The sequence below is a fragment of the Anguilla rostrata genome, chromosome 7, assembly GCF_018555375.3.
Source record: "Anguilla rostrata isolate EN2019 chromosome 7, ASM1855537v3, whole genome shotgun sequence".
Lineage (NCBI taxonomy): Eukaryota > Metazoa > Chordata > Actinopteri > Anguilliformes > Anguillidae > Anguilla > Anguilla rostrata.
The window spans coordinates 4206931-4232732 of NC_057939.1; the positions used below are offsets into that span (position 1 = coordinate 4206931).

General features: G+C 44.5%; 1 protein-coding gene across 4 annotated transcripts in view; it reads left to right on the forward strand.

Annotated features, from left to right (window-relative positions):
• Positions 1-25802, forward strand: part of nav3 (neuron navigator 3) — a 284512-nt gene that overhangs the window by 52638 nt on the left and 206072 nt on the right. For 2 of the 4 annotated variants that reach the window (XM_064342427.1, XM_064342428.1), the window contains exon 2: positions 16306-16768. In XM_064342427.1, coding sequence (XP_064198497.1) covers positions 16697-16768 — 72 coding nt within the window. In that variant the 5' untranslated portion in view covers positions 16306-16696. The remainder of the gene's footprint in view (positions 1-16305; positions 16769-25802) is intronic. The other 2 variants (XM_064342429.1, XM_064342430.1) reach the window with 2 other exon arrangements.

Below are 25802 nucleotides of genomic sequence, written 5' to 3' on the forward strand. Positions count from 1 at the left end.
TACACCAGGAGCCTGATGTGTTTATGCACCTGTGGGCTGGCTGCATGCGTTTGATAGACAAAGCTACTGATGTATTCGCCAAGTCAAGTTGGGTAGCAGCTTGGGCTTGTATACTGGTCCCAGTTACTCCTAGCCTGGGTATGATGTGCTGGTGAAACTTTACCTGCAGTCAGAAGGTTGCAGGTTTGAACTGCGCACCTCTCCAGTAATAACCCAGCTGTAGGAACAGATAATATGCTACAACAACAAAAAAAAAAAGCGCACACTGCCAGCCCTGGATATGAACATCTGCTGTGCACATAAATAAGTAAGGCCAGTGTCCGTAAGGTCTAACCCCCTTAAAATAACTGTTTCAGAGCATCAGTGCATGGGTCTATGGGGCGAAACTGGTGCTAAAAACAGTATATCATGGGCCTCGCTGTACAGAGAGTCCTGGGACAGGTACAGCCGGTTTAGGAGAGGAGCTGAGCTGCAGCCACTCTTCTTGCGATTTTATGAGGTGTACCTTTCTGTGCTACTTTAGTTTTGGAATATCTTCCCCTTTGTCATCTGCTACCCCATGCAGTATCTTTAAAGGGCAGCTAACAAGATTCATTGTGAAAATGAGGACTTTAAACAAGCAAACGAATCCCAGTCAGTTTAACGTAGTCCTGATTTTGAAATGTGACATACATTTTATGCGTCATACATCTACAAATCTGGAAATCTGCTGTGGTGCTTCTCTTCTTGTGTTAGGGTACAGCATCCCTCCCCCCATGGAAAGCACACTCCCCCAAAAGACTCATTTCTGAGCCCCTGGCTATTTTACTACAGGCCACAGAGTACTTACGGGAGAGATGACATTAAACAGATGACAGGCATATTTCTGTGTGACGACTGATTGGCTGATTGGCTCCTGGCACACTGCTGGGTGAAGATAGAGCACCGGTAAGTTAGGAAACCCCAGGCAATGTAAACCTAACATACCCCTCTTAGGACAAAGCAGACTGCATCCGGCTATAGGTGAACCCGTAGACATTCATTTAATGACACAGTCAGGACAGTCAGGCCTCGGATGGATTTTAGGGCTGCGGACCCAAGCCTGCGCTCGTAGCAAGCCGATTCGTCGCCTTTGGAGCCCGAAGCGGCTTGTTTTAAAGGCTGTGCTAATGACGTAACGGATGATTTAATGAATAAATGACAGGAACGGGTGATGAAGATGAACTGAAGATGAGACCAGGAGGAAGCACGGGGAAACGTGTCCTCCTCGACATAATTAAATGTCCTTTGTGCTATAATTGAATTCATTATCTCTCAGCCAATCAAAGTCTGCGTATTATCATACGCGTCATTGATGTGGGTGATCTAATAGGGCTTTAAACCTCATGGCAAGAGCCTGGAATGAAAGCTAAACGTTCAGAACAGACGTTTTTGACTCCTGCTGCTATGTCTTTGTTTCCTCACTGATGGAGAAAGTTCAAAAGATTTTAGCAAGCAAAAAGAAAAAAACCAAAACAAAACTAAAAAAACTGCAGTGCTTTGAATATGCCTCTGATTTTAAAAAGCCATCGAGGGGTCCTGTCTGAAGTGAATGTACCCACAGGACAGATTAGGCGGGAAAACGAAGACCCAAGCATTCAGCAGTCGCTCGTGTATGTGTGAGTTAGGGTTGCCGAGCCTTCCACTTCCCATAATTCCATTGTGAAATACCCTTCCACTGTTGTCGATGGTGGATACACTCATTAGACACAATTGTGCTTGGACATAATCTTATGTTAGAACTATAAGTAACTAACTAAATGTTCTGCTAAGGTAAATAATTTTTTTTTTTTTTTTGAAGATACCTTTTTGTATTTGTGTGGTTATGTTGTCTGACAGATGCACAAAACCATTATAGCAAATGACACAGCTGCTGTTCCATCATTTGAAAGCGCACGGGGTTACATTTAAGTGCTCAGGAGATGGACAGCAATTTTCTTCCCCACCCCCCCCTACTTGAAATTTTTTCGGAGTCACCCCGAGTGTGGCTCACCTCTAGTGGAGTGAAATAAAAATTGGCGTGGAAATGGAAAAGCTGTTTGCCTAAGCAGCTGAGATCTGAATTAAGATGCCGCCGCCGTCGGCTGAGAGAGGTGGAAACCCACGGAGCCCGAACGCATAATTGATTCCAGGAAGGAAATGGAATATTTGCCGTGGAAACCGCTCAAAATTTTTTTTTTTTTACAAAATACAAAATCGTGTCCGTTCCTATGGTTAGGACCTTCTATGCCTGTGTGGTCTGCATCAGTTCCAGAACAGCCTCGGGGGGCTGAGTTACCTCAGTACATGTGTAAATAACACACTCGCTCCTGCGGAAGGGGGATTTGTGGTCCATCAGAGGATGGGGGGGTAATTCGCTCCGGTGTGTGAGACAGACACGGTTAATTCCTGTCGTTGTCCACGGAGATTTTGAATACTGAGGCTTTTGTTCTGGCTGCTCGTTAGCACTCGGTGTAAATGGGACAGCGTTTCTGTTCTTTCTTTAATCTGCGAACGAGTGAACTTCCCGTAGATAACAACATACATACAATGTTTCATTTCACAGAAGCAAATTGTTAACACAGTGATCATTACGTTGAAGGGAACAGGTGTGAGAGGGACAAAGTGTAGCCATTATCTTTTAAAATTTACAGATGTTTTCCCCACCTTTTTCTGAGTTGACTCTTTGCATCATCTGTTTACACCTGCATCCACTGAGGGAGCACGGAGGATAAGTGTACGCATCACTACCACACCACGCTTGCACTGGACTCTGAGCCTGTTTCACGCACTGTAAGCCCCCCCATAGGGCGCTACAGGAGAGCTGCACCCCATTAGGCGAAAGGGCCATCGATCCCGCGGGACGGCTCCTAATCTTTGGGCAGCTGGTGGTGGGTGCTCGGGATGGTTTTTTTCGCGGTCATGACCCGAGAAACCGTGGGAGACTCGGGGCTACCCTGCCCTGGTGTGACAAAGCCAGGAGTCGCAGGTTCGATTCCCGGGTAAGGACACTGCCGTTGTACCCTTAAGCAAGGTACTTAACCTGCATTGCTTCAGTATATATCCAGCTGTATAAATGGATACAATGTAAAGTGCTATGTAAAAAGTTGTGTAAGTCGCTCTGGATAAGAGCGTCTGCTAAATGCCTGTAATGTAATGTAATGAGTGTGTCCTGTCTGTTTCATGCCACTCGCCTACTTCACAACTCTGCTTGAACCCGGAAGTAATCCGGCACCTTCACTGATAGCCATTTCCTTTTATGCCTTTTCACCACTCTGTAGGGCACTCCCAATCTAGGATCGATCTTATCGCTTATTTGTTCCTCTAGAACGTTCATGCTACACTCGTATCTCCGTCCGGCACCTATATTGCACTTGTATCGTTATCTTGGGCGTCATAGCTCAGGAGGTAAGACCGATTGTCTGGCAGTCGGAGGGTTGCCGGTTCAAACCCCGCCCTGGGCGTGTCGAAGTGTCCTTGAGCAAGACACCTAACCCCTAACTGCTCTGGCGAATGAGAGGCATCAATTGTAAAGCGCTTTGGATAAAAGCGCTATATAAATGCAGTCCATTTACCATTTACCATTTGATGTTGTAGCTCACTGTCATTGCCTCCTAGTTCGACTTACCATAATTGTCTGACCTAGCCTATGCTATTACTGTGTGAGCTGGACTCAACGTGTTCATGGCTATGGATAACTGTTACACAATGAGTGTAGTACCTTATCGGACCTGTGTTTTGTAGTGGTTCCAGTGACCTTCGGTATGCGCTTACTGTAGGTTGCTTTGGATAAAAGCGTCTGCCAAATACATGGAATGGAATGTAGTGACAAGGTGTCTGGCCTCCACTCCAGCACAGCAGTTGTACAGTGTGGTCATTATGGGGGCTTGGTATAGTTTCATCATAAAGACCGGAATAAAGAACTATTTTTTTTCCATCTCCCAGCATCGCTTATAGTAATGCATTTAAGGAGGTGCTATGTTAGAGTAGAGGTTTTGATCCAGTGGTTGTATTATGCGTCTTTGTGCAAGCCAGATTTACGGATTCCCTTAATAATGTATGTATATAACCTGCACTGTTTTATTGAGATTCACAAGGCAATCAAAGTGACTTATAACAACTGCGCCAGATTGTGGGGAAACGAGGAGAGATGCGGAGAGCATCGTGCGTTACAGCTGCTGATTAAGGAAATGACCTTCGAATTCAGAGCGCATAAACACTTTCCAAACGCAGTGAAAGCATAAATATTCATTCAGACGGACCGAAAACTGCTTTTCAAAGCATTTTTATGGCTTTTTTCTTCTTCTTTTAACAGCAGTAAATTTTGTGCATTAACTTTCCCTGTGTGCACTCAGTTAACATAGGAATGAATTGAGATGGAGATCGGGCTGCAATCTAACAATCGGCCGAGCTGATTGTGGAGCGCCCCTCACAACAGTGTTGTACTGAAGAGGATGGGTGCCAATGTGAGTGTTCAGTACTGGCCGGATTGTGTTGGGAAGTGTAGGATGTGATTGTAAGTGTGCGGTACTGGCTTGGTTGTGCAGAGAAGTGGAGGATGTGGTTGTACGTGTTCGGTACTGGCCTTACTGTGTAGAGAAGCGGAGGATGTAATTGTAAGTGTTCTCTCTCTCTCTCTCTCTCTCTCTTTGTTCAGCATGGTGTGTGTCAGCTGAAAGGCTGGATCCTCTGCCTGCTCTCCCCTCCTCCTATCTGCTGACTGAGAGGAGAGGGGAGGTGTCTGTGTGTGTGTTTGATGTTGACTAGTGTGAGCGTGTGTGTGTGTGCACGCGCAAATGTGGGTGTGTCTGTGTGTGTGCTTCTCTGTGTGCGTGCGCGTGCGTGCCTGCATGTGTGTGCGCATGTGTGTGTGTGTCTGTGTGCATGCGCGTGCGTGTATGCATGCGCGTGTGTGTGGATCCCCTCCAGGGACAGGCCTGTTCATTATTCTTCCTAAGAGGACCATTAAAATTTCATCAGTGCGGCGCATATTCCTCTCCGAGCGGGTGGGGGAAGTTGTGTGTCGGGGAGGGGGGGGGGGTGAAGGGGGGGGGGTGTTTCTGTGCCTATCGCTCTTGCCCGAGGTGCGCTCTGTGGAGGAGTGCACCGGCAGGGATTGCTGGAGTAACGAAAGCTAACCCCCACCTCCGCGTACCCGCCCCCCCCACCCCCACCTCCGCGTACCCCCCCCCACCCCCCGCGGGCACGTCTCTCCCCGATGCTATCGCTCTGTCGCTATCGCTTGGCGGTGCTCTGCTCTGCCTGAGACGGAGAGCTCTTCTCACATGAGGGGTTAATAAGGCGCAAGTGGATTTCCGTGATAAACATCTCTCTGGGCTCACTGAGGAAGACACCTGCCAGAGTCCTGCTGTACAGCGTGTGTGAGAACAAGTGTGTGTGTGTGTGTGTGTGTGTACATAGCAGATCAATACTTGTGAATTTAGCACCAGTCTTGATGGGTGAAGTATAAGGACATTTTCTTTTGCATTATGATTGTTTTCTCTGAACTGTAATGGACTTCATTTGTCAAATAAAACTTTTCCCATTATTTTGCCTGAGGGCTGCTGAGCCTTTGCTTTTTTTTTTTTTTTTTAAATATAAAATTGCCATGAAAATACAAAATGTTTTCCTCTGATCTGAAACTATGTCTGGAAAAAAGAAAAAACATATTCTTCTTTCAGACTGTGCTTTGCTCCACTTCCAGCTGTTTGATATATTTTCCCCATCTCACAAAAACCTACCTGGCGCTTCTTAAATATCAGTTTTCATGGCTCGGTTCTGCTTTTCTTCTTATCAGCCGGTCTGTCAGAGACGTGCGCCTCATTAATGAACAGACGACGTGCTGAGCAGGCCCATTGCTAGTCCTCAATATTGTTTAGAGCAAATTAGAACTGACATATGTCTTCGTCCCTCTGAATTCAATGCCCACAATTTAGCGTGCTCGGCATTGATCTTCCAGTGCTTCATCAGATGAATACCTGGCTATTCAAGCTAGTAAAGGCCAAATTTCAGAACTTTCTTTGGACAGTCAGTGAGCATGCACCACACGTGCGTCCCGGTTCAATGGATCAGTTTTCATGGCTGGTCCTGCTCTTTTTCTTTGTCAGCACAGTTTTTGCTTGCAGGTGCTTTCTGATGGCAGTACGTAGCATTTGTGATTCTACTCCGCATTCAGCATTGAATGCAAGTAAAATTATTTTCATCCTGAACTGATAATTCAATAGCTGTCAACGTCTGAATTATCAGGGGCTCTGCTAATCTATAGTCAAATCGTGCTCACATATACGTAGCTACCTCAGTTATTTTGAATATTTCTCGATTTTGTTAGCACTCAGCTTGATAGTGTGATGCAGTATTCTGCAATACTGATCAGTACAAGCAACTGAACACTACATCCAATAACACTATAATCACTCAACTGCATACTCATACTGCCATAAATCACGAAACCCAGAGACATGACAAGCAGGTACACGGGCACACCCACAGACAAGAAACATGGTACACTACACACACACACACACACACAGGCACAGACACAGACACACAGACATACATGGACACACACACACATGCACACACAGGCACAGACATACATGCACACGCACACACATACACACACAGGCACAGACATACATGCACACGCACACACATACACACACAGGCACAGACATACATGCACACGCACACACATACACACACAGGCACAGACATACATGCACACGCACACACACACACATGCACACACACACACTGACGTGCAGTGAAGTACTATTCCAGAGTCGCACGCTTGAATCTGTGATTGATTGTATCTGCAGGTCCCATGTGTGCAGTGTTAGCGGAGGGAGTGGGGAGGGGGGGAGGGGGGGACGGAGGGGACGTAAATCGCAGGCGGCGTAGTGGAACTTCCTGGCTGACCTTCTGCTCTCAGAGCCGGTTCAAACCCGAGCAAACGAGCACAGAGACCCCAGGGTCCCTGTCCCACAGGCCGTTCAATCGCTCGCAGAGCTGACCGCTCTGAGCCGGTTCAGACCCGAGCAAACGAGCACAGAGACCCCAGGGTCCCTGCCCCGCAGGCCATCCTATCGTCTGCAGAGCTGACTTGGATGAATTGGCGGGTTGGGGGATTGGGGGGGTGGGGGCCATGGCGATGCTCCCATCTGTAGGCTTAAGGCTAGCTGTGGGGCCTCACCCCTGCGCACGGGGTAGTGTGATGTCTAATTAAAAAAACTGCGAAAGTTTTAATTAATGTTACATTATCGTTCTTATCTTTTGACTTAGTCATTTATAGAGATTCATTTAATGTTTTTTAAAATTGTGCGTTTTGTAAATGGCATGGGTTTTCATTGTTCATTTCATTTGTCTGTAAGGTCGGCGCTCTTGGGGGGGAAAAAGAGGGCACCGATCCCTCAGTGTGTCTTCGAGCGCTACGTTAAATAAAGGCTGATTTTCACGGCACCGCATAAATGCCGCGCAACACCAGGTCACTGAGCTTTCCCCATAAACCCGTAGGTCTCTGCGGGCCTTTGTTTGTGAGGCCGTCCTCCAGGCGACCGTTAATTGGAGCCCCGCTTCGTTAACACGTGCTGCCTTAAACAGGGCACTTAATCAGGGAGCCCAGATGCACACTACTGACCTTTAAGTTGGTTTAATCGCTCCATTGGCATCTTTTCGCTTTGTTGCTCATGACAACGCGTGCTGTGGCTGCGCTGGCCTGCTGTCTGTGAGTGTTTCCCGAACCTTTTTCCTTCCGCGACTCGGTTCCCAAATTTACGGAATCTCCTGGCGCGCCCCTGTCAAACAGCCAGCGATGAGCTGACGTTGATGTGACATGTCAACAGTTAGGCCTAAATGTTCTTTCGGGGGTTTTTAATGAAGTGATATGCATTTTAATGCCATTTTATTTCAGATTTTGTGAAGGGGATTTAATCATTTAAGTTCAAAAAAACAAAATTCATTTGAACTTTTAAATGTTTTTAAAAGGATTTTTCACACTGTATACCTGGCCTGATGGCACACCAGGTTGGGAAATGCTGGGTTAAGTAGCAGAGTGCATTTAACAAGAATACCAGGACTCAAGTACCTGTTCCATGGTTGAGTGCTGATATTTCCTAGTAACAGCACAATAATGAGTAGACTGACTGGGGCTTCACCTGAGGACAGAGAGCATCAACAAATGTGCAGCCAAAATGCTGTAGCATTACTCAGTCTTTCTAACTGAGCCCCATACTAGGGAGGAACATCGGAGACCGTTCTTGGAGTGTTTGTTGAAATAGCTTTTCACAGTTAGTGAACTTTGGAATATCTTGGGTTTCGTATAATGGGACAGAACCTTTTTGTCCAACCACCTGGAGGCACAGCATTTAAATGAGACATAAATTGAAGTGAAATACCGAGACCTTACGTGTTGGTGACTGCTGTGGTTGATAATGCCTGCATATATCTTCGCTAATGAAACGCATAAATAAGGTGTTCTGACAGCGCGAGGACAGGGCATACATCACAGTAGCAATGTGATGACCCTCCTGTGACCTTTGACCCTTCCAGTCAGGCCAGTTTAGAGAGAAGACCAGAGATTTATTAGGTGCTGGTTAAATGGTAGAGCACCATGACCCCCGCCCCCCCTACTCTTTAACAGCTAATGGCATCAAAAACAGATTTCATAGGATAAATTATATTGTCGGTATTTTAGGTTTTCCTTTAAGCAGGCTTTTCAGACACCAGCGCATTCCCCATGTTAGCCTGTAATGAGATTCCATCTTTAATCCCGACTCGACATTATGGGATTACGCGCAGCATACTGGGTAGGTGGTGAGGAATGGAGATCTGTGTGTGTGTGTGTGTGTGTGTGTGAGAGAGAGAGTGTGTTAGTGTGTGTGTGTGTAGGTGTGCAGTGGCGGTGTAGTGTGGGAGTTGTGATCTGAGTGTTACTCTGTCGTTGCGCTGCTGCGTTCTCGGCGAAGGGAAGCGGATTTTGAGCCTGCGTGTCTCCGCTGATGGGCCGGACGGCGGGAGAAGGGGATTGTGGGACGGCGTGTTGTAATGCGTTGCCGGGGGGACGACACGGCTGTTCGTCACGGCGACGGGGCCCGGCGAGACGAGCACTGAGCAAGTGGACGAGCGAGCGGAGGAATCCGGATCTGCTCCGTTGAGACGGGCTCGGGACGAGGAAGGGATGGGGAGGCGGGGGGGTGGCTGGGCCTGGGCCAGACTCCAAACCGTGTAAGCCGATCCCTTTTTGAGCTCCGCAAAACGGCATGACTGTGTGGGCATGCCTCTGGGTGTGTAGACCCTACAGTACTTCCGCTTGGTGTCCCTGGTTTCACTTTGCCATATAAGACCGCTGTGCCATTGCTAATATGGATGTCCAAGCAAAGAAATGTATGTGCTCAGTGTTTTAGGAAAGGTCAGAACATGCAGGCAAACACCCCCGCTTTTCATTAGGAGAGAGATGGAACAGTGCGATGTCCCTATTCTGAATTTATTTATTTATTTTTCTATATCATTTAGCCCCAAGGGTGGGTGGGTGGGGGAAGGGGTGTTCCCAAGGGGGGGGGGTTACTATATTTTGGGAGGGAGGAGGGGGGGATGTTTTATTGTATTTGTTCCATGTTTATTTTCTTATGACAAAAAAAAAAAAACAAATGATCAGAAAAACATGGATGGAAAATGGAAAAAATGACCCTGTTCTGTTGGGTTTGATTAAACGAATGTTCGGCCGGACCCCGGGTGTACCCTCTGCTCCCATTCGCTGATTACCGCATCGCGCCTTACCTGCAGCCCCTAGCTAGTTTCCTCGTCGGTTACCGTGACAACAGGGAAGCCGGGGTCATTTTTGGCTTTCTGTGTGTGTGTGTGTGTGTGAGTGTTTTTTTTTCCAGGCAGTACCAATCAGGCCCTCATTAAGAGAGATTTGCTGAAAATCCTTTTAGGGCCCCTTTGCGAGGAGGTGGAAGGCGCACAATGGCTGGGAATGAACTTGAGGGCGCCGCCATTATCCACTGTTTGCTTCGATTTTTCCCCCCTTTTTCGCTGCAGAGCGCTACGTGCAATATTGTGATCGTTTCTTTCCTCAGTGTCATGACACGGCCTGTGATTTCTTGTAGTCTTCCAGTGTGCTGATATTATTACCGGACTGTTTTGTCGCTTTGTGTCTTCACACAGTACTTGTTTCTGCCTCCTGCTGCACCATCTTTTTTTTTTAACCTCAATTCATTTCATTTAGTGCGGTTAAGGATTTTCTTAAGAAAAGGTTTGAAGAATAACCTTAACGCTCCTCGTATTGTACAAAGCCTTGGAAAATGTACAAAGAAAAAAAGTTCCACTTAAAGTGGACGGTACACGAGGACAGAGGTGCATCTCCTTATTATCGAAGCGTGAAGGTTTTGGGGCAGGTTGCTGAATTGGTTCTGCTGGGATTAAGACGGGCCCACCTTGCCGGTCGGTCAGCATAGCAGGTCGGGCCAATTAGTGAGAGAGGCAGACTGGGTCCACAGCAGAACGTGTCTGGTGTGAGGCTGCATTCCTCCCTGTGGGCACCACCTATGGTGCACAGAGTTCTATGGTTATTTCAGGACCTGCACCCTCCCCCCCCCCCCCCGGCCCCCAATCCTCAGCATCAGTCTATTTCAGCATTGACTCTGACTCTGTCATATTAACCCAGATCCCACATCATGCTGCTGTCAAAAAAATGCCTCTTAGAACACGCCTGTGTTTGTGTGACATACGGTTGACTGTACCCGTCTGTGTTTGTTTGTGCTAACGCTTCTGTCGCCGTTCCTGTTCGCCTCTCTTGTCTGTCATGGCTTGCCGGCAATCGCGGTCTCTCTGTTGTCTCCGCTCGGATTCCTCGCCATGGCAACCCTCCCCTGCCCGTGTTCCGAAGCTTCCCAGGCCGAGCTGGTCTGCGCGTAGATGTTTTCAGATGCCGAGCTCTTCAGAGTTGGAGTTCTGAATAACGGGGTGAGGCCGAACGTAAGATTTTAAAACGGCAGTTGACGGCCTAACTGCCATTGAATTTGTGAACGAGCACGAATAAAAGCCCCTTTCAGAGCTTGTGGCCATGAAAACTGAAAAAAGCTGTTTAAATTTGTGCTTTACTTATTAAAAACAGTACCTGAGCAACTAAGGTTGTTAAACATTTAGAGGGATGTTTTTTTTATATTTCAGTTTTTGTGTGTTCTTTCAATTGGCACAGACAGTTTTTGTGTGTGCTGAAGGATATGTTTGAAGCAGAAATTCATGATGACTTGCCAACATTACAATGGCTGGTATGCAGGGACATCAACAAGATTGTGGATTAAAGCGAGAAAATCCACTTGAAGTAACTCCAAGCAGCTTGTACAGCAGCATTGCAGTGTTCCTTAGGTAGCATTTACTAATAAGGCTAACCTTTTAAACCAGGTGTAAGTACCTACAGCATGTGCAGCATGCATGACATCTAATGAAATCTCTTTAATCACCATGAAACAAAACAGAAAATACTATAGCATCCCACCAAATACCAGAACTATTTATTCACGGTATTAAAATAGAGAAAGGTTTCAAAGAAGTTACGATTAGCCTTAAGGTCGACAATTAATGGTCTGCCATCAGCTATTCTAGGAAGCCTTAAGTTTTGCCCATATAACTCCTTTATACAGGCTCCATGACGTGTATGATGTCACCAATTTAGTTTCATGACTCCACGATCACCTTGTATTTCTGCATTTTTACCCAGAATCCCTGTGTTAGAATTCATTACTTCACGGGCCATTGTAATAAACAATTTAGTGTTCGCGAGATTACCCTAATGTTTGTGTGTCTGCGTTAGAGGGTCAGACAGCTGACCTGTTCTCACTGCTGATTTTATGATGATTGTGCGTTAGCAGAATGTTTCAGACCAGTATGGTCTGTGTTGAGCACATGCATGCTCCTGCAGAACAGAACTTACAAACACTTTTCAAATTAAGGGTAAATATTAGTCAGTTCAGTTTAGCCAGACACGATATAATACGTGAGCTGTGATTGAGTTTAAATGAAATTTCATTTTTATTTCATTAATGAAACCAAAATGGAATTAATCATCACACACCAGTAATGGAGAGCTTGAAAAAGATGTTCATTCATGTTCCTTTTCGTCTAGCTGTGATGGCCCACCGTACGAACCCGGGTATTGTTCTGAAGGGGTGTCTGATTTGTTTTGCGATTGTGTGTGTGTGTGTGTGTTGCCGAACGGGCGGGGCGGAAGTGTCAGTGACCCCCTGTTACGACTCATCAGGAGTGCCCCCGCAGTTATGTCCTTTACAATGGAGGGGTCTCAGTCAGCGTGTGTCTGTGTGGAGAGAGGCAGCCCTGTCAGGTCGCCAGCACCCTTTGCCGAAAAAGCTGTTTGTTTTCCACGTTTCAAAGTGGAAGGCTTCACACAGACCAAGCGCGCACACAAAAACCTTTTATGAAACAATGATATTCAATGTCCTCCCATTTCAATCCCCCCCCCTCCCCCAAACACACACACACACACACACACAGAGACACGGTGCTGCCTGACAATGTCACTTCCTTTTTGTTTACCGACTGTGCCATCTCTGTGCTTTATTCTATCTTCTTAGCCATTCTGTTTCAACTCCCTTCCTTCAAGTGCTTCCAGAGTAGGTCTAGTACAGAAGGGAAGCCCTGGGAATGTGTTTGGTGCCGTCCTCTAAACATTCTTAAAACCGTCTTAATAAAAATGGCTGTATCCTGGACTGGGTTGGCGATTGACAGGCCCAGTTATACATCTCAGTGGCTGGTTCTGTGTATACTTTTGTTTGAGACTTATTTTCATACTTACTACCTACTGTATGTAGAAGTTGCTACATATAGGGGCGACATAGCTCAGGAGGTAAGACCGATTGTCTGCAGCGAGGTTGCGTTGAACCCCCTGGCATCGTGTCCTTGAGCAAGACACCTAACCTAACCCAACTGCTCTGGCGATGAGAGGATCATTGTAAAGCGCTTTGATAAGGCTTATAAATGCAGTCCATTTACCATTTACCATATATACAAGTGAGTACGTATGTTGCTCTTTAAATATAGCCACTGCTTGCTAAAGTGAACGCTGTGTCCGTCTGAGGAGACCCATTGCCATTCAAAGGGAGCGTGATGCATGAAGGCTTGTGCATGGAACCGAATGATAAATATGAGATGTTTACTCTCTGGCCTAGATAAGGATGTGTGCCTGGCAAACTGCGAAAAGAATCCACAATCGGAGTATTGGAAACCGTGCAATATCAGCTGCCGTTATTAATAGAAAGCGTATCTGCGTGGTATTTGAGCCGTGGTTCCCCCACGTTCTTCTTTTGTAATATTTTGACAGAGGAAAATTAAATTGGCGCTCATGTAATATTCATGAGTCGCCAACTTTGTGCGTCTTCGCTTGGGGAGCGTCTCAAACGATATGCATTTTCATGCGAGGGTAGAATTTCGTCTTGCCAGTCCCTAAAGGTTTGTGACTTCTATATGCTGTTCAAAGACAAAACAAAACAAACCACTAAAAAAAAAATCCAGAGGGAGTACATTTCACGCGATTGGTAGCATTACATTACATTAGATTAGTATTCATTTTTGACTTTACCCCTCCCCCTTCCTTTCGAAAGTTATCTTAAATGGGTTATAATGAATATGAAACGCATTAATACAGATTATTACTAATTGTAGGCAGTTTAGGTTAAAGGCCTTGCTCAAGGGGCAGTGCCCTGAATCACAGTTTGAAATGGTGGTAATAACTCTGTTTCCCATGATCCTTCAGTGCTGTGCAATTTCTTGCTGTTGGAAGCTGATGGATGTCTTTTGTCGAGCCCTGAATTCAAAGTCATTCGCTGAGGCATTTGTTTAAAATATATGCATATAGTGCATATGTAGATTATATTTAGCTGATTATTCTAGTTCAGTGGTAGCCAGCCCTGTTCCTGGAGATCTATCGTCCTTTTAAGTTTTCACTCCAACCCTAACAAAGCACACCTCAATCAACAGCTAAAGATCTACACTGAGCTGCAAATTAGTCAGTTGTGCCAAATTAGGGTTGAAATGAAAACCTTCTGGATGGTAGATCCAGGAACAGTGGTTTGTTACCACCATTCTAGTTGAATGTCTTTGACTGAAGTTTTAATGCCTTGAAACCGGTTTGTAGAGCGTTTCTTTTATTAAATGTATTTAGTTGATCTCTACAGCTGTACATCCCTGTGATCGTCTTCCCTTCCCTTCTCTTCTCTAAAAGCACTCTGCTGTCTGTTATCTTTCTCCTCTATTCTGGTCCCATTATTCTGTGGTAGAATAAGCTCCCCACTACAGTCAGGACTGCAGAGTCACTCTCTATCTTCCACAACAGACGGAAAACACATACCAACGCTGCATCTAGTCTCAAATAACTATTTTTTTTAAAAAATCATTGGTTTACCTTTTTATCAAGGCCTACCTCTACTGCCTCCAACACTTTTCCCTCAAAACCATTTGCTTCTTAAATAACTGCTTTCTCAGTCTACCTCATGCTGCACCCACTGTGACAATGACCTTTATGCTGTAGATTTATGTATTATTTCTGTTTCTTATTTCTACTGTTGGTGTTGACTCTGATGTCATGACATCAGCTCTCTCCATTGTATAAACCTTTATATAGGCATTTATATGCATTTAAATTCTAGATAAGTGCATCTACTGAAAGCTTAAATGTAATGTATACCTAACTTTAACTTCATTTATATGCATTTAGCTGATGCCTGTAATTAGATGTCTTTGATCTCATTAGGTAAAAGTACTTAATTAGGACACTTTTATCTGAGGTTTTTAGAATCTTTAGCTTCTCTCTTCATCTGTCTTTAGCTCTTGCAGTATTTTTTCAGATGCCTTTAGCCTGTGTCTTTATTTAGCGGTGTGTTTATTTAGATACCTTTATCAATTTGTTTTGTGTCTGCTCTCCTGAACTATCCATAAGAAAGTCCCTTAAAATCCCTTTAATCCTGTTGAACTTCATGCTCCTCAACTCCTTGCGTTGTGAATGAGCAATTAGCTGTCCTTGTGTAAACTATACGTAACAGGCGGAATCCAGAAAGCAACTGCCATTTGGGGGAAATACATTTATTTAACCCTCACCAACCCTCAAGATAATGCTGGCAGGTTGACATTTGTGGGATCGTTTTTTCATTCAGCGGTTAATGCTCGCCTCCTACTGCCTGGTATCTGCAGTCCTTCTCCTCGATTGGCTGATTCGAAACTTGCTGACAGTTGCACACCCACAGGACGCAACGGCGGCGGCTGATCATCGATTCCAGTGACGGGTCAGCGGAGGGCTGTGTAAATGCCAACTCGGAGGGGATTCTCGAGGCCTTGACAGAGCTGCATCGGCCAACGGACGCATCAGAAAGCTGGAACGCATGCAGCGCGAGGCAGATGCCTTATACTGAACTACAGAGTGCAGACGTACAGCGTAGCATCTCGTTCATGAGATTCCCCTGAAAGGGGAGGGAAGTCGGTGATTAATTGTCAATGGGAATTTGTCACGATAAGAAACGGTTTCCAACTATGTCGCAAAACAGCTTTCTTGGCAGAATGTTGGCATGATTTCCACTGTTGTTTGTTTCGCTGAACTTGCAAGACCACTATTTAACACGCTTTCATACTCTATACTAGCAGCTCTGTGGCTTGAATCAATTCAGAATTTAAATAGCTGTGGTTGCTATGGGTATTGTGCATTAAATTTTCATTTTCCATTATATTACTGGTTTGATTATTTGCTTGTGGTGTAAATCAAATAAATCATTTTAAAGTCCCACATTTGTAGAAGCTTATGTAGAAGGTGGAAATCTTATTTCCACCATGAGTTATTTTAGATAACTAAAACTGCAGTTATTTAATCAGTCATCAATGGCTGTCAAAGATTGTCAAGTCTATGGCAATATTACATTGTAATAACCTGCCAAAAGGCCACAGACATCCTCAGTGCAGCTACAGCAGTGAGGTCATCAGTCCGAGCCTTGGAACCTTAGGCTTTTCACAGAATATGGCTTCTGATCCGAGGACAACACAAACCTATTTACTGCAGGAAAAAAAAAAGAAACCTAATTCAACAAACAACAAAAGCATGTTTATTCATCTCCAAAAGAAAACATGCTGTTCTTTGATGTGCAAATACATTTGCGTCACAACCTTTGGGAATATAAATTTTCTAGAAAGTTAGATTTTAGATTTATTTTATTGTTGTGAATTTCTATAATGTTAATGATACAGTAATGTGTTTAAAGGCTGAGATGATCTGGGCTGTTCCAGTCTCTTAGATGTGTCTTCTCGTTGCAGATGTGAAGATCCTGATCCCGTGGATGGGATACAAACTTGAGCATCTGGTAAAAGGTGAAGAAGAAGATTGTTTCTGGGTGGAGATGATCCAGCTGGTGTTCCTGTAGGAATGTCATTTCTGCAACCCCGCTGATGATGCGCAGGTTTGGGTAATCCCGGACGAGACCCCCTCCCCCTCCTCCCCCCTCCTTCCTCCACCCTCCCTTTGGTCTCTTCGGCTGTTCCATGGAGTCCTCGCGGTTTGAAGAAGGCGTGTCCCGGAGGCACGGCGCGGCAGGCCGCTTGTAGCCCTCTCTTCCCGCTTCCTCTGAGATTTGTCTTTTTTTTTTTTTTTTTTTTTTTTTCTTTGTGGAGTGATTTTTTAATTTTTTTTTTTTTTTTTGGAGGAGGGATGGATTTACCCTCTGAGTCGAGCAAGCATGGCAGGAAGACGACGAGTCACAAGCTGGAAGATCAGAAGAAGGTAAGGCTGCAAGGATTCCCTTGGTTTTCATTGGATAGGAGGCTTGAGAACTAATCCGACCAAGCAAGAGTTAACTGATGGGATTGGTGAAGTCATGGGCCTTCTGTTTCAAGTTGAAAGGCTGTGATTTGGATATTGCTTGTCACCACAATTGTGGCCATTTGCTTGCCTGATTTTTATATGAGCTAGTGTTAGAGATATACTATGAAACTATGCTATATAGATATCTATGCTGTGTGTTTATAGCCCTAGAGACACAGGTGGAGTGTTATATCAAATCTTTTTATCTTGGCTTACTCCCTACAACACAGACACACAAGGGGATACATATTTATTCATTGGCCGAGCCACAAGCCTTTCATGTTAAAGGCTTTTGGAAAAAGAAAAATCAAATATTAATCGCTGCACGAATGATACAACAGAGCAATGCAGATGAATAGAAATAGAATCTCAGTCAGAAGCCTCACTGCTCCGTGTTTTACCAGCACTGTTAGTATCTTTGGAATGAGACCCCCCTGGCCAAACGACCTCATGATATCCTGTGACTTTAATGTTTTTTTCTGAAGTAAATGAATTTCATTAATGGTTCGTCATCAAAATCATCCCTCCCGTGGTCTGCTCTTAAAGGCTCTTCATTGCGATTCTGGCTAAAACAGCTCCAGATATACCTTTACCTGAATAGTTGACTTTAAAAGGTGGCTGGTAGTCTGTGTACCTTCTGAACTATTCCCTGAATGTTTGACTTTAAAAGGTGGCTGGTAGTCTGTGTACCTTCTGAACTTTTCCCTGAATGTTTGACTTTAAAAGGTGGCTGGTAGTCTATCTGATTTGATATATATTTCTTTTTACTTCTAGGACCTCACAGTATCAGTCTGTTAGTTTGTTCTCCTTTTTCTGGGGGTGTGTATAACCGGTATCTGTGCCTCTTATCAGTGTCAGAGCTGCTCACAGAATGGGAGAAAAGGTGTGTGTTTGACAGAGAGACGAATGCCTGTGTAAGACGTGTTTATGCCCGAGAAATATGAGTGAGCTTGAGTTGAGGTGTCTGTGTTGCAGAGAGAGAGAGAGAGCTAAAGAAAGAGGTGTGTTTGTGTGTGTGTGTGTGTGTGAGAGTGGGAGAAAGATTGAGTGAGAGCAAGAGAAAGGAAAAGATATAGAGTGAAAGAGTAAAGGAAAGCTGGTTAAGGAGATAGACAGGGCAATCAATCCATCCTGGAGGAGTTACAGTGAGGTTTGTTTTGGAGAACACCCTGAATTTTCCATCCGTCCTTTTTACTTATTAAAAAGTAATGCAGAGGGAATAGACACATGTAAATGAAACGCATCTCACGGCAATGGGTTCAGGCTTCTGCCATTATCCATTTTAATGGGCTGTTATGAGTAGCACTGGAGAGCATTAGAACACAGAGGAACATTGAGAATCAATCTAAAGGTTATTTTCCTCGGCAACTTGTTCATTGTGGCTTCGGATTCCAGTGAATTCCTGAGAAACATTTGAGAAAAATAATTCTTTTTTTAAACATTTTTTCTTAAACACCGCTGCTTTTTAGATCAAAGGTTCCCCCATTATTGCACTCACAGTGCGGTGGAATCTGTACGTACTGCACACCCCTGCTGACGATCCCCACACATTGAAGTCAAGACTGACATTCCAAAGACAGAGAGAACCTTATTCTTCAGATGAATGATGGATAAATGCTACAATGCATCCTCTCTCTGGCCAGGCAGGCCAGTACAGTGCAGACTCAGGTAAAGGGCTCAGGTAAATGAGTTTTTTCTGTTTTCTTGTATCCATTTAATGCTGTTCCTCCACCTCCACATAGTGAGAATGGCAGCCAATGCTTAGAACACACACACCTACCACCCCTTGGGAAGCTGGATGTTAATAGGGACTGGCATTGGAGTCTGAGCTGGAACCTTGCATTCATGCCAACATGAGTGTTGTGTGGGTCAGTCATTTGTCGGGACATTGGGGTACCTATGCCCTAAGCAGGCACGGTTGTTGTCAGTCTTTACTTAATGTTGCTCTGTGATCACCTTCATCCCATTCTAAAGCGTTTATTTCCTGCAGACAAGAGGTGTCTTAGAGGAAGATAACGGATCCTTCTAGTGGGAGTTGCCCATTGGTTTGAAGAGCATGACACTGAGGTTATTCATGTCATGGTCTTCTCAGTCAACAGATCTGAACTCCAGTCGAGCATTTATGGGATAGTGTACGACAATGACAATATATTCCACTTCTATCTTATAACAGTCTGAGTTTATAGACTTTCTTGTCCAAAGGTATTTGTGTTATTCCTCCTGGAGAATTTCAGATGCTAGCAGACTACATGCCATGCATTTCTCAATAAAATATAATATAAACCTTATGGTGTACTACAGTCCAAAACACTAAGTAACAACAACCTAAAACAACATAAGAACTGTAGCCCTTTTGATGCCAGCATAGAAGGACATGTCTGACATCACTAAAACCTGGAACGCACTAACCTCTTTTCCCCAGTGTCGCCAAAACTTATTATGTAGATAATTACTTTGCAAAAGATTTGACACACCTGAGCCTCTTGTAATTATTATTGTAATTATTAGTGTAGTAGACGGTGGTTTGAGGGCTACTTGCTTATTCCTTATGTCTTCTGAGGACTCAGTGCTGGCCGCTTCCCTGAAACTATGCTCCTCTCTGTCTGTGAGGCCCTCTACTCTGCGCAGACCCCTCTCTTTTCTCTGATTCTCTTTGTCCTTTCTGCTGCAGTTCACACCGTTGGCCACTGCGTTCTCACATCTGCGGTGGGGATGTGTGGCATCGCCTTTGTTTGGATTGCTTCCCACCTCGCTAGACGTTCCTTCCAGGTCACTTGGGGTGGCAGAGTATAAACACTCCATATCCTCTACAGCAGGGCTGCCAAACCCTGTTCCCTGAGAACTACCATCCTGTAGGTTTTCATTTCAACAGCAATTTAGCACACCTCATTCAACTAATTAGCAACTCAATGAGATCTCTAGCTGTTGGATGAGGTGTGCTCTGTTGTACAGTTGAAATGAAAGCCTACAGGATGGCAGATCCCCAGGAACTGGGTTGGGCGGCCCTGCTCTACAGGTGTCCCCCAGGGCTCTGTGCTTGGTCCCCTCCTCTTTGGTGAGACACTCATCCAGATTCTTCTATGACATCAGGAGAATCCGCCCATTGCGCACCACCCCACTAGCTACTTGTGGCTGCTCTCGTCACATTTAGTGCTAGTGTGTGGCACAGTGGTGCAGTGGTTAGCGCTGCAGCCTCGCAAGAAGGAGGTTCCAGGTTCGAGATCCTCTCTGCATGGAGTTTTTTCCCATGTGGTCTTCCTCTGGGTGCACCGGTTTCCTCCCACAATCCAAAGACAAAAGAGATGGTAATCTCAATGCAGCAAATCCCTCTGCCTAAATAAAGGTTAAATAAATAAACAGTGTAACTGAGCTACCAAGGGAACTGCCCCTTCTTACCTTGAGAAGAGCATCAGTCTGTACACACCAGCCAGAATATGCAGATTGCACGTGCCGTCTCTCCTGGGACTGTAATCTCCTCCTCTGGAGAATCACCGCACTTTTAAATTCCCTGATCTTTGCGCTTGCGTTTGCATTGTAAAGAGCCATAAGAGCCTCTGCTAAACAGCAGTAAAGTACAGGAATGGACTACAGAGCTGGGCGAAAGGGAAGTGTAGTGCTCCCATTGTTCAACGGGAACATAAATAAACACAACTCCCGGGGACTCCACAGTTCTTCTGGGAGTCAGCAGGGCACCTATAAATATTTTAACGAGCAGCTCCGCCGCCGAGAGGAAGCGTGACGCGTTCCGGGCGGGGTCACACGTTGGTCACGGAGTCAGCGGGCTTTGTGATCGTGAGGAACGGCCGGATTGGGCGTTCTGTGCGGCTCCGGCGCGGCGCGGGCGGGCCAGGCTGCCGATCCCTGCAGGCGGCTTAAAACCCGCTTGTTTTCAAGGTCACTCCGACTCATCATGCGCTGATTACCTGGACTGTAGTGGACCTGGGAGTAATTAACCTGAATGATTGGTCCAATTAAGAGATTAAGAGGGTTGGATATAGAACAATGAACAGGGAACTCCAAGACTGTTTTCTTTCCGTGATTGAAGAACAACCAGATCAGGGAGTTTTTAAAAAAATCTTTTCTAGATTCTGTCATTATTTGTCTTTCCTGATTGGATTCTGTCTGCATTGACCTCTAGTGGTCCACTTTTTTTTTATAGTGGACACTCCATTTTACCACTGGTTCTGTAGCTTTCTCTTGAACATCTACTGCTCAGCAACATGTCATTACTAGTGTGTGATGCTGGACTATCAAACTGCTGTGACATACTTTTGTATTTATAGACTTCCATATATCAAATGTTGCTAAAGATGGGACAGTCTACTTTAGACTTCTTCACATCAGAACATTTTTAGACACGATCATCTACTTTGGAACTTTATTATCAGAATAATTTGGCAAAATATTTCATTCTGAATTCCCAAATCTGTCATGAACCATGCAGAACTGGTATCCAGCACAGATATTGATGAATAATTCATAGAACATGCGGCAATTATATGCTCCTGAGCAGCTCTTAAAGTTGTCTGGTCTTAGGAATATTCAAAAATTGTTAAATGAATTCAGTGCAGCCAAAAAAATCTTCACCATTTTAATAGTTTTAAAACACCATTTTGTGCGGACTGGCTTTATTTGTTGTCTGCTGCTTTACAGAGAGGGCTGGCTAATGGAGGATGGGCTCCCCCTCTCTAGCTCGGTTCCTCGAGATTTCTTCCCACTGGGGAGTTTTTTTTTCTCGCCACCGTTTGAGGGTTTTGTCCCTACCAGGGGTTTTCTTAACTGATGTACTTGCATATTTGGGGGCTCAGGCCTGACGTTTACTCAGTTTGCTCTTTTTGCTCGGTCTCTTGCCTTACTACTCCATAAAGTGTCTTCGTGACAGTTCTCTATGAAAAAAAGCGCTATTCAAATAAAATTTAATTGAGTTCAATTGAATGCCCTGAACTCAGTAGTCACAGTGCTTTGGTGAAGAGGGCTGGCATACCCTGGCTACCCTGGTGTTCCAGAGTCGGCTCTCTGTTGGCATTCCGCTGGCACGGAGGCACATTTTTATCGCGAAAGCAACGGGGGTTTCTGCACTTTTATTTTATTTTTTAGCGGTGACTGAGAGAGAGAGGGGTCAGCGAGGGTCAGACAGGGGCGAGGAATGTAGTGTGTGTTTGCCGCTTCACAGGCTTTCTAAAGAACATTTCTGAGGTGAGGGTATGGTCATTCAACGGGCTGTGTTTGCCGTATGTGCCGCTAAGGTCAGATGGAAGGGATTGCTGTATATTGGTTATGACTAAGGCTCTGATGGCCAGCAACACAAAGCTCTTTGGAGGGAGGTTCACTGCTTCTGAACCTGATGCACTCAAGGAAAGAAGTACTGGCATAATATAACAAAAACTGGTAAACACTATAAAATGAATCTGTTCAAATATAGAGCCTCTAGAAGTAACTTGAAGTGTGTTTTCTTGCATTAGACCACAAGCCCCAAATTCTTTTTACCTGCCATTGTAAAGCCAGCAGGTCTAGTGAAAGTTCTCTCAATATCCAAAATGTTCTTCATCACGCATAAAAACTGCCTGGGTCAGTCGAAAACAGGGTAATGCATAAAACATATTTCTGAAAGTGAGCCGTCCCTTTAAGGAATGATGTCAGCTGTGTTGTGGGAATTTTTATAATGACTTTCTTGTATGCAAATAGGATCAGGCAACAAAAAATAAGAAAACGATGATGTAGATTTGGGGATTCACTTGCTCTGGGCATGTTTCTGGCCGACAGTTTAACATTCAGTGCCCCTGGTGAGAGGTAAGGCCTTATGCCAGCATTGTTTGTGCTTGGCTTCACTTCCTATCAGGGGAATAGGCCCTGTGAAATATTTAACTCAACCACGTTCTTTAAAATTGGAACATACATTTCCTAACCACCTGTTAGCCTTGTGAGCTTTTTCACTGTTAAATGGCCAGACTGGTGCATTGCTCTCTCGTACTGTTGTCTACATGAATGATTTTCCACCCTCTTAGGTGCATGTAATACATATGCACTCAACGTGCATGTCTGAAGGGTAGCATTGCTGGATTCTATTTGTTAATACATGTAGTTCTGTTAAAAACATTTTCTGTAGTGAATTGCTTGGAAATGCAACCTATCTTTTCCAAGATTAATTTATTGTGGCGTGAAAAGCTTTTATGAGTAGCCTTCATTAATACCCTGCTTCTGTCCACACCACTGATTCGCTGAAGAATAATTGCTTCTAAAATAGCATTTTGCCTGTTTTGCATGAATTGTGCTTAGTGTTGTGTTCATGCAAGGCCCTTCAGGATATCTCCCAGGGATCGTTCGGGGAGAAGTTGCCGGAGTTTTGCTGGGGCAAGCTGAACGAGCTGACCAATGGGGAAGGGAGCATGGTACAGTAGATTAAGGATTGGCTCTACACCCAGGAGGCAGACTGATTCAGCGTCATGTACACATATGGAAGAAAATGAGGTTCAAAAAGTTTTTTTTCCAATGCCTCATTTTTTTTTAAAGATTTAAGTTTATTGAAATTCAGTTTGTAGAAATTCAGGCTAAGTTTTTGAATGAATTCAGTTGCGAATGGCCTGCGGTCTTGATCAGGGCCCTTGCGGTGTGACACCTCAAATTTCACCGGACATCCTTCAACCCTAACCCTAACACAAACGAGAGACTGGATGCCTGTTCGCGAAAGGACAGCAAAGCTCTCTGATGCTCTCTCTGTGGTCCGGAGGAGGTTTTGATGGAGAGGAACATTTTCTGCCTCTTTTTTTTTTTTTTTTTGGCTGGAAAGGCAGTCAAGTCTCACTGGTGAGAAGAGAGACATGGAATTCCGGCATCTCTCAAACGATGACCGTGTTTGTTTAGATAAGAAATGTAAGTACAGGGAATTCCTGGGCTATGCCACGGAATGTAAGTAAGGGAGGAGAGAGTGAGTGTTGTTTGATCCACGTATGTCCCGGACATGCTTGGTCCTGGCATAGCTGGGTAGATAAGTGGGGCATTTTAGTGCGAGACACCGTTCTGTCTTGTTGATCTGGCAGCTTTGGCATAACAGACCTTACGGGTAAAAAGATTTGCTCTCAGCAGCTGTTACATTAGTGGAAAATCTGATCTAAATTAGTCTCAATGCACTAGTTATTTATTTTTTATTATTTCAAGCATGGCTTAGAATTCTGGCATCGCATCAATATACACCCAAGAGTAGTCTGGAAAGGAGTGGTGTGAACATCTTAGTGCCTGCAATCCAGAGTTTGAGATACCTGTGAGTATTGACTCCTAGCAAAGCAGGTGATTGACGCTTCTGCTCTGTCAGTCATTAAAATTAGACTTGCTTTGGAACAAAGACCAGAAATTAATGGGTCTCCAGTGAATAACTGCATTAAAAAGATTGCTGTTCCATTTTTAAAACATGTAGACACAAAATACTTGGCACACTGAGGTGGTTGTTTCAATTTTATGTGTTGAGTAAATATATAGGCTGTTTCTTTTGTATTTGTATTTCAAACGGTGTCACTTGTTTGCAGTGCTTTCTGTAGGGCCCACTGTTTAAAAAGCTTTCCTGGCATTGGGTCAAAAGTAATTCCATTTAGGATTTCCCTTGAATCAACTTTTTTTAATGCATTTTGTAGCAGTAAGGCAACTGCATGTGGCTACTGGATTCTGCAGTGTTCCTAAGAATCAGCCTGACATTTTTATTGGTGCCTTTGTCAGGACTGTCATTTGACAAAAGGGTTATTGTGAAGGCTTTCAGGCCTTGTCATTCTTTCTTTGAAGATCAGCAGTTTTGGAACTTTTTGTGGTCCGGCCAAAAACTTGTGATGACACTTGTTCCGTGGACTCTCAGTTTTGGAATCAGAAACGCGCATGCAGACATAAGATGAACATATTCTGTCTGTGATGGAAATGTTGACTTTTTTTTTTTTACTTCCTTCTGTGTCTCTCTTTGTATTACCTGACAGCCTGTCAGGTAAAAAAACAACAAAAAATGCCACAGGTGATGATTTCTTCAAGCATCTTCAAGTCAAAGTTCAGAAAAAGAGCAAGTGGAGTTGACAGAGCTACACCCATTGAGTGCCTGACAGACTGTACAGACTAAGTGCTCTGTATTTATCTGGAAGCTGTTTAAGATCTGTTTATAACTGTGTTAGCAGGTAATTAGCACAGATGTGGGCTCATGTTCTCAGAAGACGTTTCTTTATTGATTTAATCAAAATGGCATCAGAGAAAGTCTAGCCAGTCTTGTCTTCTTAATAGGTTAGCTCTCCATTGGAAATGCCTCATTATATATTTTATTGGGGTCAGAGTACTTGGCTGTGTAAATTTGGTTCTTCTCTGTAAGACTATTGTATAGCAGTTTGCAAAATACTTGAAATGTAGATTGAAATGTAGATTGAAATTGGCTTGGATTTTCTCGGGAACTGAGTATTTCATAGTGGAGTGGTGGTGTCATTAAAGCAATTCTACCCACAAGGCATTTAAGTAGCATGTGAGGGGAGCATTGAGTATGACGACGGATAGGACGGACTGTAGGTAGGAAATGGCTCCAGTTTTATTTTGTAGAGAAGAAAGAGGAGCCGAGCACTGAGCCCTGGGGGACTCCTGCTGTGGAACTGGGAGATGGTGATTCAGAAAAGTCCCAGAGGTGGTAGACAAAGGAGCTCATGAGTGGCTGGTATTTCCGCCCCTGATAGGGTCAACAGGAGACCCCGACGCTGTGGCTAAAACTGCAGTGAAGCCCTGAAGAATTGCATAAGAAAGAGGGAACTGCCTGTGTGGCAGCAGAGTACTTCTGTTCCATGAGAGAAGAGCCTTCTCCTTTGGAGTGTCCCTCTTTGGAGCCCTTGGAACCAGATTGTGGGGGAGTCTAACAGGGTGTTCTGAAATGTGTATCTTTGTTTACAAAAATCATGTTTTGACTGTGTTTTGAAGAGATTCTTTAAGTATAGGCATGTGAAGG